This window comes from Schistocerca serialis, chromosome 9 (assembly GCF_023864345.2).
Source record: "Schistocerca serialis cubense isolate TAMUIC-IGC-003099 chromosome 9, iqSchSeri2.2, whole genome shotgun sequence".
In the NCBI taxonomy this organism is placed as follows: Eukaryota; Metazoa; Arthropoda; class Insecta; order Orthoptera; family Acrididae; genus Schistocerca; species Schistocerca serialis.
In genome coordinates this window covers 114,088,636-114,103,050 of record NC_064646.1, presented here as the reverse complement: position 1 = coordinate 114,103,050, position 14,415 = coordinate 114,088,636, and the positions used below count along the sequence as shown (strand labels likewise).

Genomic DNA, 14,415 nt, shown 5'->3' with positions numbered 1-14,415 from the left:
TTTAACCGTCAGCATCTGTTAAGTGGGGGAAATGGAAAGGAAAAGAAAAAGGATGGGCTAGGGATAGGCAAAGGATAAGAGACAGGTCTGAAATATAATAGTCATTAGTAAAAATTAATGTGAATATACTGTGTTAAAAGAACACTACTCTCCCCTCTCCCAACTCTAACAGCTGAATGCTTGTAGTGTATGCTGTTACCACAGTGACTCCAAGTATTCAAGAGGGCAGTGGAATATTACTTTTAAAGTGATTGAAATTTGTGTCATTTTAGAAGAAACCCATATTTTAATTACACATGTGATATGGGAGAAAAGTAACGAGACTGAGTTTTTTATCTATCAAAGTTTTTATTTTTTTTAAGCAACAATATTGTCCCCTTCAAAACAGTTCCCTTTGGCAGCTGTACATTGGCAGAGTCACTGTTACCAATACTGGTAGCAGCACTGAAAGGCTTCAACTGGTAGGTCATTTAACATGTCAGTCACATTCTTTTGAATGTTCTCCAGAGTCCCAATGTGATGTCCTTTACCCACATTTTTCAATTTTGGGAAAGAAAAAGTCACAAGGACTCAGTTCAGGTGAACAGGGGGCTGTGCAACCAAAGGAATGCCTTTTGATGACAAAAATTCTGTGATAGATGTGACCGTGTGACATGGGTTGTTGTCATAATCCAGTATCCACTTGTCTGCAATGTCAGGTCTCACTTAATCCACCCTTTTCTTGAGCCTTTCGAGCACTTAACACTTGGCTGACAATTTGTTCCGGAGGATCTATATCACATGAGCATGCACACGTTCAATGTTTTCATCAGTTTTTGAGGTTTAAGGTCTACCTGAGTGAGGTTCATCTTCAATGTGTTCTCAGCCTTCCAAAAATGATTTGTGTCAGAAAAAACTTGTGCTCTTGACACGGAAAGTTCCCCGTAGGGCTGTTTCAGCATATCAAAGGTTGCACTCTCAAATTCCTCAAGTTTAACACAAAACTTGATGGCATAACATTGCTCTAAATTTTGCTGTTCCACTTTCGTAACACAAAACAAAACCTCACTGATGGCACTCTCAAAAATCACGTGATGGCTGTATGGAGCTGAAACTGGGACTGAGCATCTAGCATCTACAAGGGATGAGCACACTGGTCTACAGAAGCAGAACACAGATTGTTGCAGTGTTGTCAGTCTACTTTTCCCACACCTTTTACCCTTGAAAGTTCCACCTTTATGTAGAAAAAATATATATCTAACATTTTATAGAGTTGCATCAGTATTTAATCTGTGTTGATTCTTGTAAAGAAAATGTATAACATCACGGGGAAAAGGAATAAGAACCACACTTCTACTGTCTGGAGCTTGTGAGCTCACTCATTCTCTCCTCCTGATGTTTTATACTCAATGTGTAAGTTTCACCATGTATGCTAAATTACTTGAATAATTACTGTAACATCTGATAAATTACCATAACTGTTAATACAATTCCATTACTCATCCGAATTTTCCTTATGCAATTAATACTGATTGTGCTTATAGATTTTTATTTCAGAGTTCAAATAATACAGGTTGGTGATGAATTATCGGATGGCGATCAGCCAATGCTAACCGAGTTTTCTCATCATTGATTTCTTTAAATGAAGCTAAAGCACCCCTGAGATACTTCATACCAAGTTGATTGGTCTCCCACTGTCTAACAAATGCATAGCTAATTAACTCGTTCATCTGATATGAAAGCAGAGGAAGAGGGTGCCTTTGAAGTAAAAAGTACTAAATGACTGATATCGATCTCTTTCGCACTGAACTAAAAAGAGTATTAAATTATATGTTTGGCTCCCATCTTCAATGAGGCTATCTTTTATGCGTGTCAATTACCTATGATTAAAGAGAGACCACAAGTGCTAAGGTGTTAGTGGTCAACAGGAAGTTGCCAAGATGACAATGAGAGCTAATGATCTGTTAATTAGTGTAACACAGATGTAACCTTATGTTTCAAGTCACCTAATACTTGCTACAGCAACATGGTTGGTGACACAGTTAAGACCCAGCTCTGCAAATCTGCGAGCACAGTGGTAAGAAAGGGTTCTTACAGAAGAAGTCAAGTGGTTTCTCCACAGAATGACTGCAGAAATGTAGTCAGTAAAGTGACTGAAAATGGTACATTGGCCCAAGAAATGATCAACTATCCCGTATAAATAATAATAACTTTTTAGCAGACATATCCACACTCCGGCAATCCTACCACGATGAGATAGCTATGCCAGCAACCGAGTGATATGGGAGAGCAAAAACCTGCCATGGGTTTGGGCTTCCACAACTGTAACATCTTCTGGCATCAAGTTTGCATTATCTTCTAGTCTCAAGTCTACATTCCAGACTTGGTGCCTCTCCACTGGAGGGTCTTTCCTGGCTCACTTCAGCAGCAGTTCAACTCCTGCCGATGGTGCAACAGTCCATGACTGGGGCAGTACTGTTGCCTTCCACTCTATGATCATGCGAGCGCTGTGGTGCCACCTGCACAAAAGGGAATTTCCATGAGGGGGCTGATGTCTTCTGCAAGTGTTCCAGTCAGATTCCGTGACGCAGATGTCACTCGCAGTGTGGCACATCTAACTGGGTCACATGCTGCTAGGTGGCCATGGGTGTGAGCATTCTGTGGCACATACCTCAGGACCTGCTGGTTCACCACCAACAGTCACCATGCTGCATGTTCCTATCACACCACATATAATTGTAAAACTGACTCATCCAACATCACAGCGAGAGATTGTAATTATGACCTGTGGACTATGCATTTCGCTAGCTACGTCATTTGTCCTAAAGAGGCTGAGTGGCTTGCATTATATTCTCTCAATAGCACAGTTGACTTGGTGGTGCTAGGTATTGAACATCAGTTCTCCATATGATCAGGTCTATCATAACCTCTCAGCACAGTTGGATCCAACAGGATAGTACACACAAACAACAACTTCGGCACTCCACAACTAAATCCAGTCTCTGTATTATAATATAGGTCCTGTTAACAGACTATCCAGTCACATTATTTTACTGAGTGCAAAATAAAGTGGAGATTTTGCTTAAGCCAGCTGTATTTCTTAGATAGTAAAGTTTCTTAATTGACAAAATATGCAAAAATAACAATTAATACAATTTTATACAGCATGAAGTGCAGAACACAAATTCACTAAATTCAGTCACTCCTTAATCAAAGACGAGTTATACTGAATAATCATCTTTGGGAAAATTGAAAAAGAAGTTAAAAGAAAGAAAACAATTTTACACACACACACACACACACACACACACACACACACACACACAAATATTTACATTTCTTCGCCAATAAGAAAACTACCTGGTGTCACCTCTAACTTTTTTTATCTTGTGCACTAAGAGTAACATACAAAGATAACTAACACAACACCACAGAGGTCCATTAAAAAAAGTCTCATATTCACCTACATCATCATCTTGGAACAGAATATAGCTCATCCCCATCAAAATCATTCTTTGTCCTTTACATCTAAAACTACATGCATTAGTTCCAACTTTACTTCTCATTTTATTTCAATGTACTTATGTACTCCATGTCTGCACAGTAGATAAAAATATGAAAAAAGCTGATCTGTACGGTAGATGACAATTTGTATCGGTGATTGTTTCACGTTTCACTCATGATGGGCCAAAGAGAAAGTAATGTGTTAGGTATTCAATTTCCAAAAATCTGTTTTAAATTACAACACTACTAGCAGTAAAGCCAGGCTAAGGACATGAAAATAATCAAGCTGCAGCTGATTGTGAATTGGTAGTGCTACCAGCTGGAGGTGCGTATGGACATCCGGTGAAGTAGTCAGCTATTCTCCCGCCTTCCCGCAATCCACTTAGAAATGCTCCATGAACAGTTGCAGGATAATTGCGAATTGTATGCTCTCCAGCAAAAAACAAACGAGGAGGTGGTTGCTGCTGTTGAGCAGGTGGTGGAGTGGCTGAAGGATTTGCAGAATTACCATTGGAGCCACTGCTACCGCTCTGTGAAGCAGGAGTAACTGGAGGAGGCTGTGGTTGGCCTGGAGTAACAGGGGCAGCCAAAATATCGTAATCTGCTCCAGATGATCCCACGGCAACGAATGAATAGGAACCTCGGGACCACGGGTCTGCTCGCCATCTTGTCACAACCTGTCACAGTGAATCAGAAATCGAGTGCTGAACATACTTACATCCTTTGTCAAAGAGCAAAGCAATGGTGTTCTCATGCCTTATCTGTGAGGAGAGAGTGGCTTTACTACTATTTTAAAACAGCTTCATCATCATTATTAATATACAGACATTACTTTATAATACAAGAGAGTCATAACGAACAAAAGATATATTACATATTTTGAAAACATTCACTCTGATATTATTAATGGCAAAGGTTGCGTAAATTTCATATTTATTTTGTATGCTACCCACACATTACAGGCAGTGACTATGCTGCCAAACTTCCCACTTGAGAATGACTCACCTATGGGCCAATGCCACATGTGTTTCCTTTTATCTATTCCTCAAAAAGTTTTTCATCTGACACACCCAAACATGTGGACTATTTGAACCACAGACTTCTACAACACATTTTTATAGTGGCAGTTATATCTCTCCTTCATACAGAGATGGAATGTCATGAAACGTGCATTGTTATTGGTCTGTAATGGTATCCGAAAGTTTTGGTTCTGCAGCTGATGATGGGCACAAATAGAGATACGAGTTCAAGGAAATAAAGATATATTCAACACATGCAGCCTTTGCTGCTAATTCCAATAAATCATAACTAATCACAATAACACACGCACACACACTCTCTCATCACACAAACAGTGCTGCAATGCCAATATAATGTAGTTGTGCATGTGCTTGTGTGTTTGGAAGGCAACAGATGAGCTACTGATGGAAGTAAAGCTGTGATGGCAAGTTGTGAATTGTTTGGATAGCTAATTCAGTAGAGCACTTGCCCACGAAAGCCAAAAGTCCTAGCTTCGAGTTCCAGTCCATCATATGTTGTTGTTATTGTGGTCTTCAGTCCAGAGACTGGTTTGATGCAGCTCTCCATGCTACTCTATACTGTGCAAGCTTCTTCATCTCCCAGTACCTACTGCAACCTACATCCTTCTGAATCTGCTTAGTGTATTCATCTCTTGGTCTCCCTCTATTATTTTTACCCTCCAATACTAAATTGGTGATCCCTTGATGCCTCAGAACATGTCCTACCAACCAATACCTTCTTCTAGTCAAGTTGTGACACAAATTTCTCTTCTCCCCAATTCTATTCATTAGTTATGTGATCTACCTATTTAATCTTCAGCATTCTTTTGTAGCACCACATTTCGAAAGCTTCTATTCTCTTCTTGTCTAAACTATTTATCGTCCATGTTTCACTTGCATACATAGCTACAATCCATACAAATACTCTCAGAAACGAGTTCCTGACACTTGAATCTATACTCAATGTTAACAAATTTCCCTTCTTCAGAAACCCTTTCCTTGCCTTTGCCAGTCTACATTTTATATCCTCTATACTTCGACCATCATCAGTTATTTTGCTCCCCAAATAGCAAAGCTTATTTACTACTTTAAGTGTCTCATTTCCTAATCTAATTCCCTCAGCATCACCCAACTTAATTTGACTACATTCAATTATACTCGTTTTGCTTTTGTTGATGTTCATCTTATATCCTCCTTTCAAGACACTGTCCATTCCGTTCAACTGCTCTTCCAAGTCCTTTGCTGTCTCTGACAGAATTACAATGTCATCAGCGAACCTCAAGGTTTTTATTTCTTCTCCATGGACTTTAATACCTACTCCGAATTTTTCTTTTGTTTCCTTTACTGCTTGCTTAGTTTTTCCACTTGCCTGTAAAGAATTCGTGTTAGTATTTTGCAGCCGTGACTTATTAAACTAATAGTTTGGTAATTTTCACACCTGTGAACACCTGATTTGTTTGGGATTGAAATTATGATATTATTCCTGAAGTCTGAAGGTATTTTGCTGGTCTCATACATCTTGCTCACCAGATGGTACAGTTTTGTCATGGCTGGCTCTCCCAAGGCTATGAGTAGTTCTAATGGAATGTTGTCTACTCCCGGGGCCTTGTTTCGCCTTAGATCTTTCAGTGCTCTGTCAAACACTTCATGCAGTATCATATCACCCATTTTATCTTCATCTATGTCCTCTTTCACCTCCACAGTATTGCCCTCAAGAACGTTGCCCTTGTATAGACCATCTATATACTCCTTCCACCTTTCTGCCTTCTCTTCTTTGCTTTGAAGTGGTTTTCCATCTGAGCTCTTGATATTCATACAAGTGCCCTCTTTTCTTCAAAGGTCTCTTTAATTTTCCTGTAGGCAGTATCTATCTCACCCCTAGTGCGATAAGCCTCTACATTCTTACATTTGTCCTCTAGCCATCCCTGCTTAGCCATTTTGCACTTCCTGTCGATCTCCTTTTTGAGACATTTGTATTCCTTTTTGCCTGCTTCATTAACTGCATTTTTATATTTTCTTCTTTAATTTATTAAATTCAATATCTCTTCTGTTACCCAAGGATTTCTACTAGCCCTCGTCTTTTTACTTACTTGATCCTCTGCTACCTTCACTATTTCATCTCTCAAAGCTACCCATTCTTCTTCTACTGTATTTCTTTCCCCTATTCTTGTCAATTGTTCCCTTATGCTCTCCCTGAAGCTCTCTACAACCTCTGGTTCTTTCAGTTTATCCAGGTCCCATCTCCTCAAATCTGCCCCTGGAAATGTCTTACAATTTAAAACCTGGCTCCTAAATCTCTGTCTTACCATTATATAATCTATTTGAAACCTTACAGTGTCTCCAGGCCTCTTCCACATATACAACCTTATTTCACGATTCTTAAACCAAGTGTTAACTACGATTAAGTTATGCTCTATGCAAAATTCTACCAGGTGGCTTCCTTTTCATTCCTTACTCCAATTCCATATTCACCTACTACCTTTCCTTCTCTTCCTTTTCTTACTATCAAATTCCAGTCCCCAATGACTATTAAATTTTCGTCTCCCTTCACTATCTGAATAATTTCTTTTATCTCATCATACATTAATAATGCATTTACTATGCTGTTCGTAGTAGCTTACCCACGCTCCTATTTTTTTATTCATTATTAAACGTAGTCCTGCATTACCGCTATTTGATTTTGTATTTATACCCCTGTATTCACCTGACCAGAAGTCTTGTTCCTCCTGCCACTAGATTTCACTAATTCCCACTATATCTAACTTATCTAACTTTAATCTACCCATTTCCTTTTTTAAATTTTCTAACCAAAATCATCCCCCCCATGAACCATGGACCTTGCCGTTGGTGGGGAGGCTTGCGTGCCTCAGCGATACAGATAGCCGTACCATAGGTACAACCACAACGGAGGGGTATCTGTTGAGAGGCCAGACAAACGTGTGGTTCCTGAAGACGGGCAGCAGCCTTTTCAGTAGTTGCAAGGGCAACAGTCTGGATGACTGACTGATCTGGCCTTGTAACAATAACCAAAACGGCCTTGCTGTGCTGGTACTGCGAATGGCTGAAAGCAAGGGGAAACTACGGCCGTAATTTTTCCCGAGGGCATGCAGCTTTACTGTATGATTAAATGATGATGGCGTCCTCTTGGGTAAAATATTCCGGAGGTAAAATAGTCCCCCATTCGGATCTCCGGGCGGGGACTACTCAAGAGGATGTCGTTATCAGGAGAAAGAAAACTGGCGTTCTACGGATCGGAGCGTGGAATGTCAGATCCCTTAATCGGGCAGGTAGGTTAGAAAATTTAAAAAGGGAAATGGATAGGTTAAAGTTAGATATAGTGGGAATTAGTGAAGTTTGGTGGCAGGAGGAACAAGACTTCTGGTCAGGTGACTACAGGGTTATAAACACAAAATCAAATAGGGGTAATGCAGGAGTAGGTTTAATAATGAATAGGAAAATAGGAATGCGGGTAAGCTACTACAAACAGCATAGTGAACGCATTATTGTGGCCAAGATAGATACGAAGCCCACACCTACTACAGTAGTACAAGTTTATATGGCAACTAGCTCTGCAGATGACGAAGAAATTGAAGAAATGTATGATAAAATAAAAGAAATTATTCAGATAGTGAAGGGAGACGAAAATTTAATAGTCATGAGTGACTGGAATTCGAGTGTAGGAAAAGGGAGAGAAGGAAACGTAGTAGGTGAATATGGATTGGGGCTAAGAAATGAAAGAGGAAGCCGCCTGATAGAATTTTGCACAGAGCACAACTTAATCATAGCTAACACTTGGTTTAAGAATCATGATAGAAGGTTGTATACATGGAAGAACCCTGGAGATACTAAAATGTATCAGATAGATTATATAATGGTAAGACAGAGATTTAGGAACCAGGTTTTAAATTGTAAGACATTTCCAGGGGCAGATGTGGACTCTGACCACAATCTATTGGTTATGACCTGTAGATTAAAACTGAAGAAACTGCAAAAAGGTGGGAATTTAAGGAGATGGGACCTGGATAAACTGAAAGAACCAGAGGTTGTACAGAGTTTCAGGGAGAGCATAAGGGAACAATTGAAGGGAATGGGAGAAAGAAATACAATAGAAGAAGAATGGGTAGCTCTGAGGGATGAAGTAGTGAAGGCAGCAGACGATCAAGTAGGTAAAAAGAAGAGGGTTAGTAGAAATCCTTGGGTAACAGAGGAAATATTGAATTTAATTGATGAAAGGAGAAAATATAAAAATGCAGTAAATGAAGCAGGCAAAAAGGAATACAAACGTCTCAAAAATGAGATCGACAGGAAGTGCAAAATGGCTAAGCAGGGATGGCTAGAGGACAAATGTAAGGATGTAGAGGCTTATCTCACTAGGGGTAAAATAGATACTGCCTACAGGAAAATTAAAGAGACCATTGGAGATAAGAGAACCACATTTATGAACATCAAGAGCTCAGATGGAAACCCAGTTCTAAGCAAAGAAGGGAAAGCAGAAAGGTGGAAGGAGTATATAGAGGGTCTATACAAGGGCGATGCACTTGAGGACAATATTATGGAAATGGAAGAGGATGTAGATGAAGATGAAATGGGAGATACGATACTGCGTGAAGAGTTTGACAGAGCACTGAAGGACCTGCGTCGAAACAAAGCCCCCGGAGTAGACAACATTCCTTTGGAACTACTGACGGCCTTGGGAGAGCCAGTCCTGACAAAACTCTACCATCTGGTGAGCAAGATGTATGAAACAGGCGAAATACCCTCAGACTTCAAGAAGAATATAATAATTCCAATCCCAAAGAAAGCAGGTGTTGACAGATGTGAAAATTACCGAAGAATCAGTTTAATAAGCCACAGCTGCAAAGTACTAACACGAATTCTTTACAGACGAATGGAAAAACTAGTAGAAGCCGACCTCGGGGAAGATCAGTTTGGATTCCGTAGAAATACCGGAACACATGAGGCAATACTGACCTTACGAGTTATCTTAGAAGAAAGATTAAGGAAAGGCAAACCTACGTTTCTAGCATTTGTAGACTTAGAGAAAGCTTTTGACAATGTTGACTGGAATACTCTCTTTCAAATTCTAAAGGTGGCAGGGGTAAAATACAGGGAGCGAAAGGCTATTTACAACTTGTACAGAAACCAGATGGCGGTTATAAGAGTTGAGGGACATGAAAGGGAAGCAGTGGTTGGGAAGGGAGTAAGACAGGGTTGTAGCCTTTCCCCGATGTTATTCAATCTCTATATTGAGCAAGCAGTAAAGGAAACAAAAGAAAAATTCCGAGTAGGTATTAAAATCCATGGAGAAGAAATAAAAACTTTGAGGTTCGCCGATGACATTGTAATTCTGTCAGAGACAGCAAAGGACTTGGAAGAGCAGTTGAATGGAATGGATGGTGTCTTGAAGGGAGGATATAAGACGAACATCAACAAAAGCAAAACGAGGATAATGGAATGTAGTCGAGTTAAGTCGGGTGATGCTGAGGGTATTAGATTAGGAAATGAGACACTTAAAGTAGTAAAGGAGTTTTGCTATTTGGGGAGCAAAATAACTGACGATGGACGAAGTAGAGAGGATATAAAATGTAGACTGGCAATGGCAAGGAAAGCGTTTCTGAAGAAGAGAAATTTGTTAACATCGAGTATAGATTTAAGTGTTAGGAAGTTATTTCTGAAAGTATTTATATGGAGTGTAGCCATGTATGGAAGTGAAACATGGACGGTAAATAGTTTGGACAAGAAGAGAATAGAAGCTTTTGAAATGTGGTGCTACAGAAGAATGCTGAAGATTAGATGGGTAGATCACATAACTAATGAGGAAGTATTAAATAGGATTGGGGAGAAGAGAAGTTTGTGGCACAACTTGACCAGAAGAAGGGATCGGTTGGTAGGACATGTTCTGAGGCATCAAGGGATCACCAATTTAGTATTGGAGGGCAGCGTGGAGGGTAAAAATCATAGGGGGAGACCAAGAGATGAATACACTAAGCAGATTCAGAAGGATGTAGGTTGCAGCAGATACTGGGAGATGAAGAAGCTTGCACAGGATAGAGTAGCATGGAGAGCTGCATCAAACCAGTCTCAGGACTGAAGACCACAACAACAACAACCAAAATCATACCCTGAATTTATTCCCCTTATTCATACAAGAGGTTTATGATGCCATCGAAACAGACATTAAAAAACACAGCACAATACATCAAGCATCACAGCACACAGAATGAGCATGTGGTTAATTGACTGGGTGTTTGAGAATAACTCATTCGTCCTCATCGCAGAAATATTGTGCAGGGATTAACTTTTAAGAACAAAGCCAACAAATGCAGTCTGTCGAATGGCTGCTGGCATAAAACCAAACAGATTTTGGACTTCTCTATAGAGAACTTGGACAGCTTTCCCTAGAGAAATAACTGACATGAACTTGTAGTAGGATCCAAGACTGATTAAAGTAAATGCTACATGCACGTTAATGTGCAGCAGTCCTGGACAGTAAATATCTGCACAGAAGAAACAAAAAATAAAGAAAAGAACATTAGCTCTCTCAATCCTCAATCGCTTTTCTGCCAAATGTTCTTTTAACCTAGGGAACTGGGCACCAAGTCAGGACTACAGGGTGGGTGGGTGATTATGTTCCACCGAAACTGTTGCAGGAGAGCAACAGTTTGCCGAGCTATGAGTAGGCGAGCGTTGTCACGGAGAATGTGTACGTCCTTGGTCAACATTCCTCTTCCCCAGTTCTGAATTGCCCATTTGAGTTTCTTCAGAGTCTCACGGTACCTGTCAGCATTAATTGTGGTCCCAGCGATTCAGATCCGATGACGAGGTGAAAGAAGAGGTTCATAACTTTCTGAACAGCATGGCAGCGAGCTGGTATGACATGGGCATACAAAAACTGCCACAGCGTCTACAAAAATACATCGACAGAAATGGTGATTATGTCGAAAAATAGCTCAATGTTCAAGCTGTCAACTGATGTAAACCATTGTAGAAATAAACAGGTCTATGTACTTATAAAAAATAGGAGACCTTACTTTTGGGATTACCCTCATAAAATGTAAGAGAAATGAAAGTACTAACACAAAGCTATCAAAAGCAGACAGCTAACAACTCAACCAGAGGAGATAAGAGGAAGATTGAAAGAGTACTTCGCCAAACTACTGAAAATGAAAAATAGTGATGAAAAGAGAATAATAACCAAACAAGGGGGACCTGGTTATGGATATGTTAGAAGTCAAACTAACAGGTAAAAAAATGAAAACACTAAAGACACTAGGATAGCTGAAAGTGTGGAAATGATAAAGCTGGCTGGACCTACTGGGCTATAATGGTTATATACATTGCTTGTGTTCACATGGACACAGAATTGTGTGCCTGAAGAAGAGGGAAACATAATAATAATTCCAGCAGACAAGAATGGAGGTAGAAAAAAATACGTGATAACTATCAAGGGATCGCATTCATATAACAAGTAGCAAAAAAATGGAAAGGTTTGTGGAAAGAAGATTGAAGGAAAAAGTAGAAGGTCGGTTGTATGAGGAGCAGTATGGCTTTCGACATGGTGGATCGACACTGGACTCAATCTTTAATATGAGACAGTTGATGGAAAGGCACCTGGAGTGTGGGAAAGATTTGCTGATGACATTTCTTGATTTAGTAAAGATATATGACAGTGTTCCCAGAGAAAACGTATGCAAATCCTGGAGCGAAAGGAAGTTTGGAAATAAATAACTGAAGTTGTTCAAGCAACTGATGCTCCAATTGCTGTTGCAGATGCAGTACGATGCATAAGAGCCATAAGCTAAACACAATAGTAGTACCGTGTGACCATCTGGAGTCCAGTCTTCTTCCTGTGTCCAGATCCAAGTTAGGAAAAGTGACTGATTTAGGAACGTTATATGGCTGTGATAAGGAAGTGTTGGGTCACCATTATCATTTATAATGGTATGGATGAATTCGTCAAAGAGACAGGAGAATCTTGTAGAGGAAGGGAGATAAAGTTATTGCTATTTGCGACAATATTGAGTTGCAGGACACTAACAGTAAAGGATGCACAACAACAACAACAACAACAACAACAACAACAGTAACTACTGAAGATGGAGAAGAGAACATACAAATTAATAGTTAAGGAGAATGCAAGGATGAAGGTAGAAATTAGCAAAAGGCAGCAAAAGAGCAATGCATTTTATCAGTGTGTGAGGCACTTAGTCTGAGGAAGGGAGGTGCCAATGATGTGTAAAGAAGTGCTACACACGACATATTTCAACCCATACTGGCATATGCATTAGAAACATCGACAATGGAATCTGAATCACTGTCCGGCACCAAAACAATCTCATCGGCATTTGGGGGGTGGTGTTATGGTACTGGACACACAAATTTTTGAAGGCCTTCAGAAAATAATCTAAGGAGTTTAGGCCTAGAGATGCATGCTGTCTCACCCACTATCTGAATGGGTTTTATTTCAGTTAAAATGTACATACAGTAAAACACCACTTTTGCACGTTTGAAGGGTCTTCAAAGAAATGATGTAAAACGAGGAAAAATGTAAAATGTGAGAAATAAATTTTTAAGTGATAAAAGTTACATATAGGATCTCCCCTTGCATGTCCATAGTCTATTTATTATGTGTGCATATAATAGGTGTCAAAGTACTTGTTAGAGACCAATTTATTATTTGGTAAAGGATATCTGAATTTTGTTATATGTTTACCCACTGGCATAACTGGAACTGGTAACTGTCTAGGAAGGAGAAATGTTTGACTTAACTTCATTCAGCGTAATCGTTGTTTTTGGAAAGCCTGCAATTTAGTTATTCATTATTTAAATAATGAGACACCACATCAGTTACATATTATTTCATGCTTAGCACGATGCTTTTCAAGAATTTATCCTCAATGTCAAGCACAAATATTTACGTCAGTATTTTGAGTGATTTTTGCTTATGTGCTCTTTTGTGTCTCTAACAATCTAGTCATCTTTTTGAGGCTATAAGGTACTGTGCCCCCTCCATTGCGCACACACACACACACACACACACACACACACACACACACACACACACAGAGAGAGAGAGAGAGAGAGAGAGAGAGAGAGAGAGAGACCATCACTCACATTGTTTGTATATGAAATATCACAAAAAATACTTACATATATATTTGCACTTGGCAACGAGAATAAATTCTTGAAACACGTTTTGCAAAAGCATAAAAAAATACTTAACTGGTACAGTGTTTCATTGTTTAAACAAGAAACATTTGAGCAATGCAAAGGTGTCAACTAGCACGAGAAGCAGCCAAAGAATAAAACATGCAAAATACGCTTTTGAACTGATGTGTCATGACCACAACAATCACAAAGTTGTACATGTGCTGTAGGGGTTGAAAGCTGTTGTGACTGGTCATTATTTGAATGAACATAAGTTACCCCCATGAGCCACCATGCCAAGTAGAGGTTGGCAGCTGAGAGAAATAAAGCACGAATTCCTCAGATTTTTATCAGTTCACCTTGTGTCAAGAAACTTACCTGCATAACATTTGTAAAAATTACCCAACACTACACCTACATCATTTAATGTTTATTATGTCAATTTGTTTTTGATGAACAATGTTTCATAAAGCATAAATCATGGGAAATTTATTAATATGTTAACGGAAAATTGGGTGCAAATTAACATTGTGAACATAGGAAATTTGACAGGACCAATAAAAAAAAGGTTGTAAATAGCATAAAAACATTAATTCCAGGAATATAGAAGCTGTGTTGTACCAATATCTTTTGAGCAATATGACGGCATATGTACTTGTTGTTGAGTTTTGCTCTTTTGCAAATTAAGTGGCAGCTCTTTAACAAAAATTTTAGTTTCATGAGCTAAAAAACAGTAAATATAAGAGGGAACCTATCTTATTTATCA

General features: G+C 39.3%; 1 protein-coding gene across 1 annotated transcript in view; it reads right to left on the bottom strand.

The window, feature by feature from the left end:
• Positions 1-3,343: 3,343 nt before the first annotated feature.
• Positions 3,344-14,415, bottom strand: part of LOC126419406 (lysine-specific histone demethylase 1A-like) — a 93,453-nt gene continuing 82,381 nt past the window's right edge. The window contains exon 12 of the mRNA XM_050086595.1: positions 3,344-4,160. Coding sequence (XP_049942552.1) covers positions 3,765-4,160 — 396 coding nt within the window. The 3' untranslated portion in view covers positions 3,344-3,764. The remainder of the gene's footprint in view (positions 4,161-14,415) is intronic.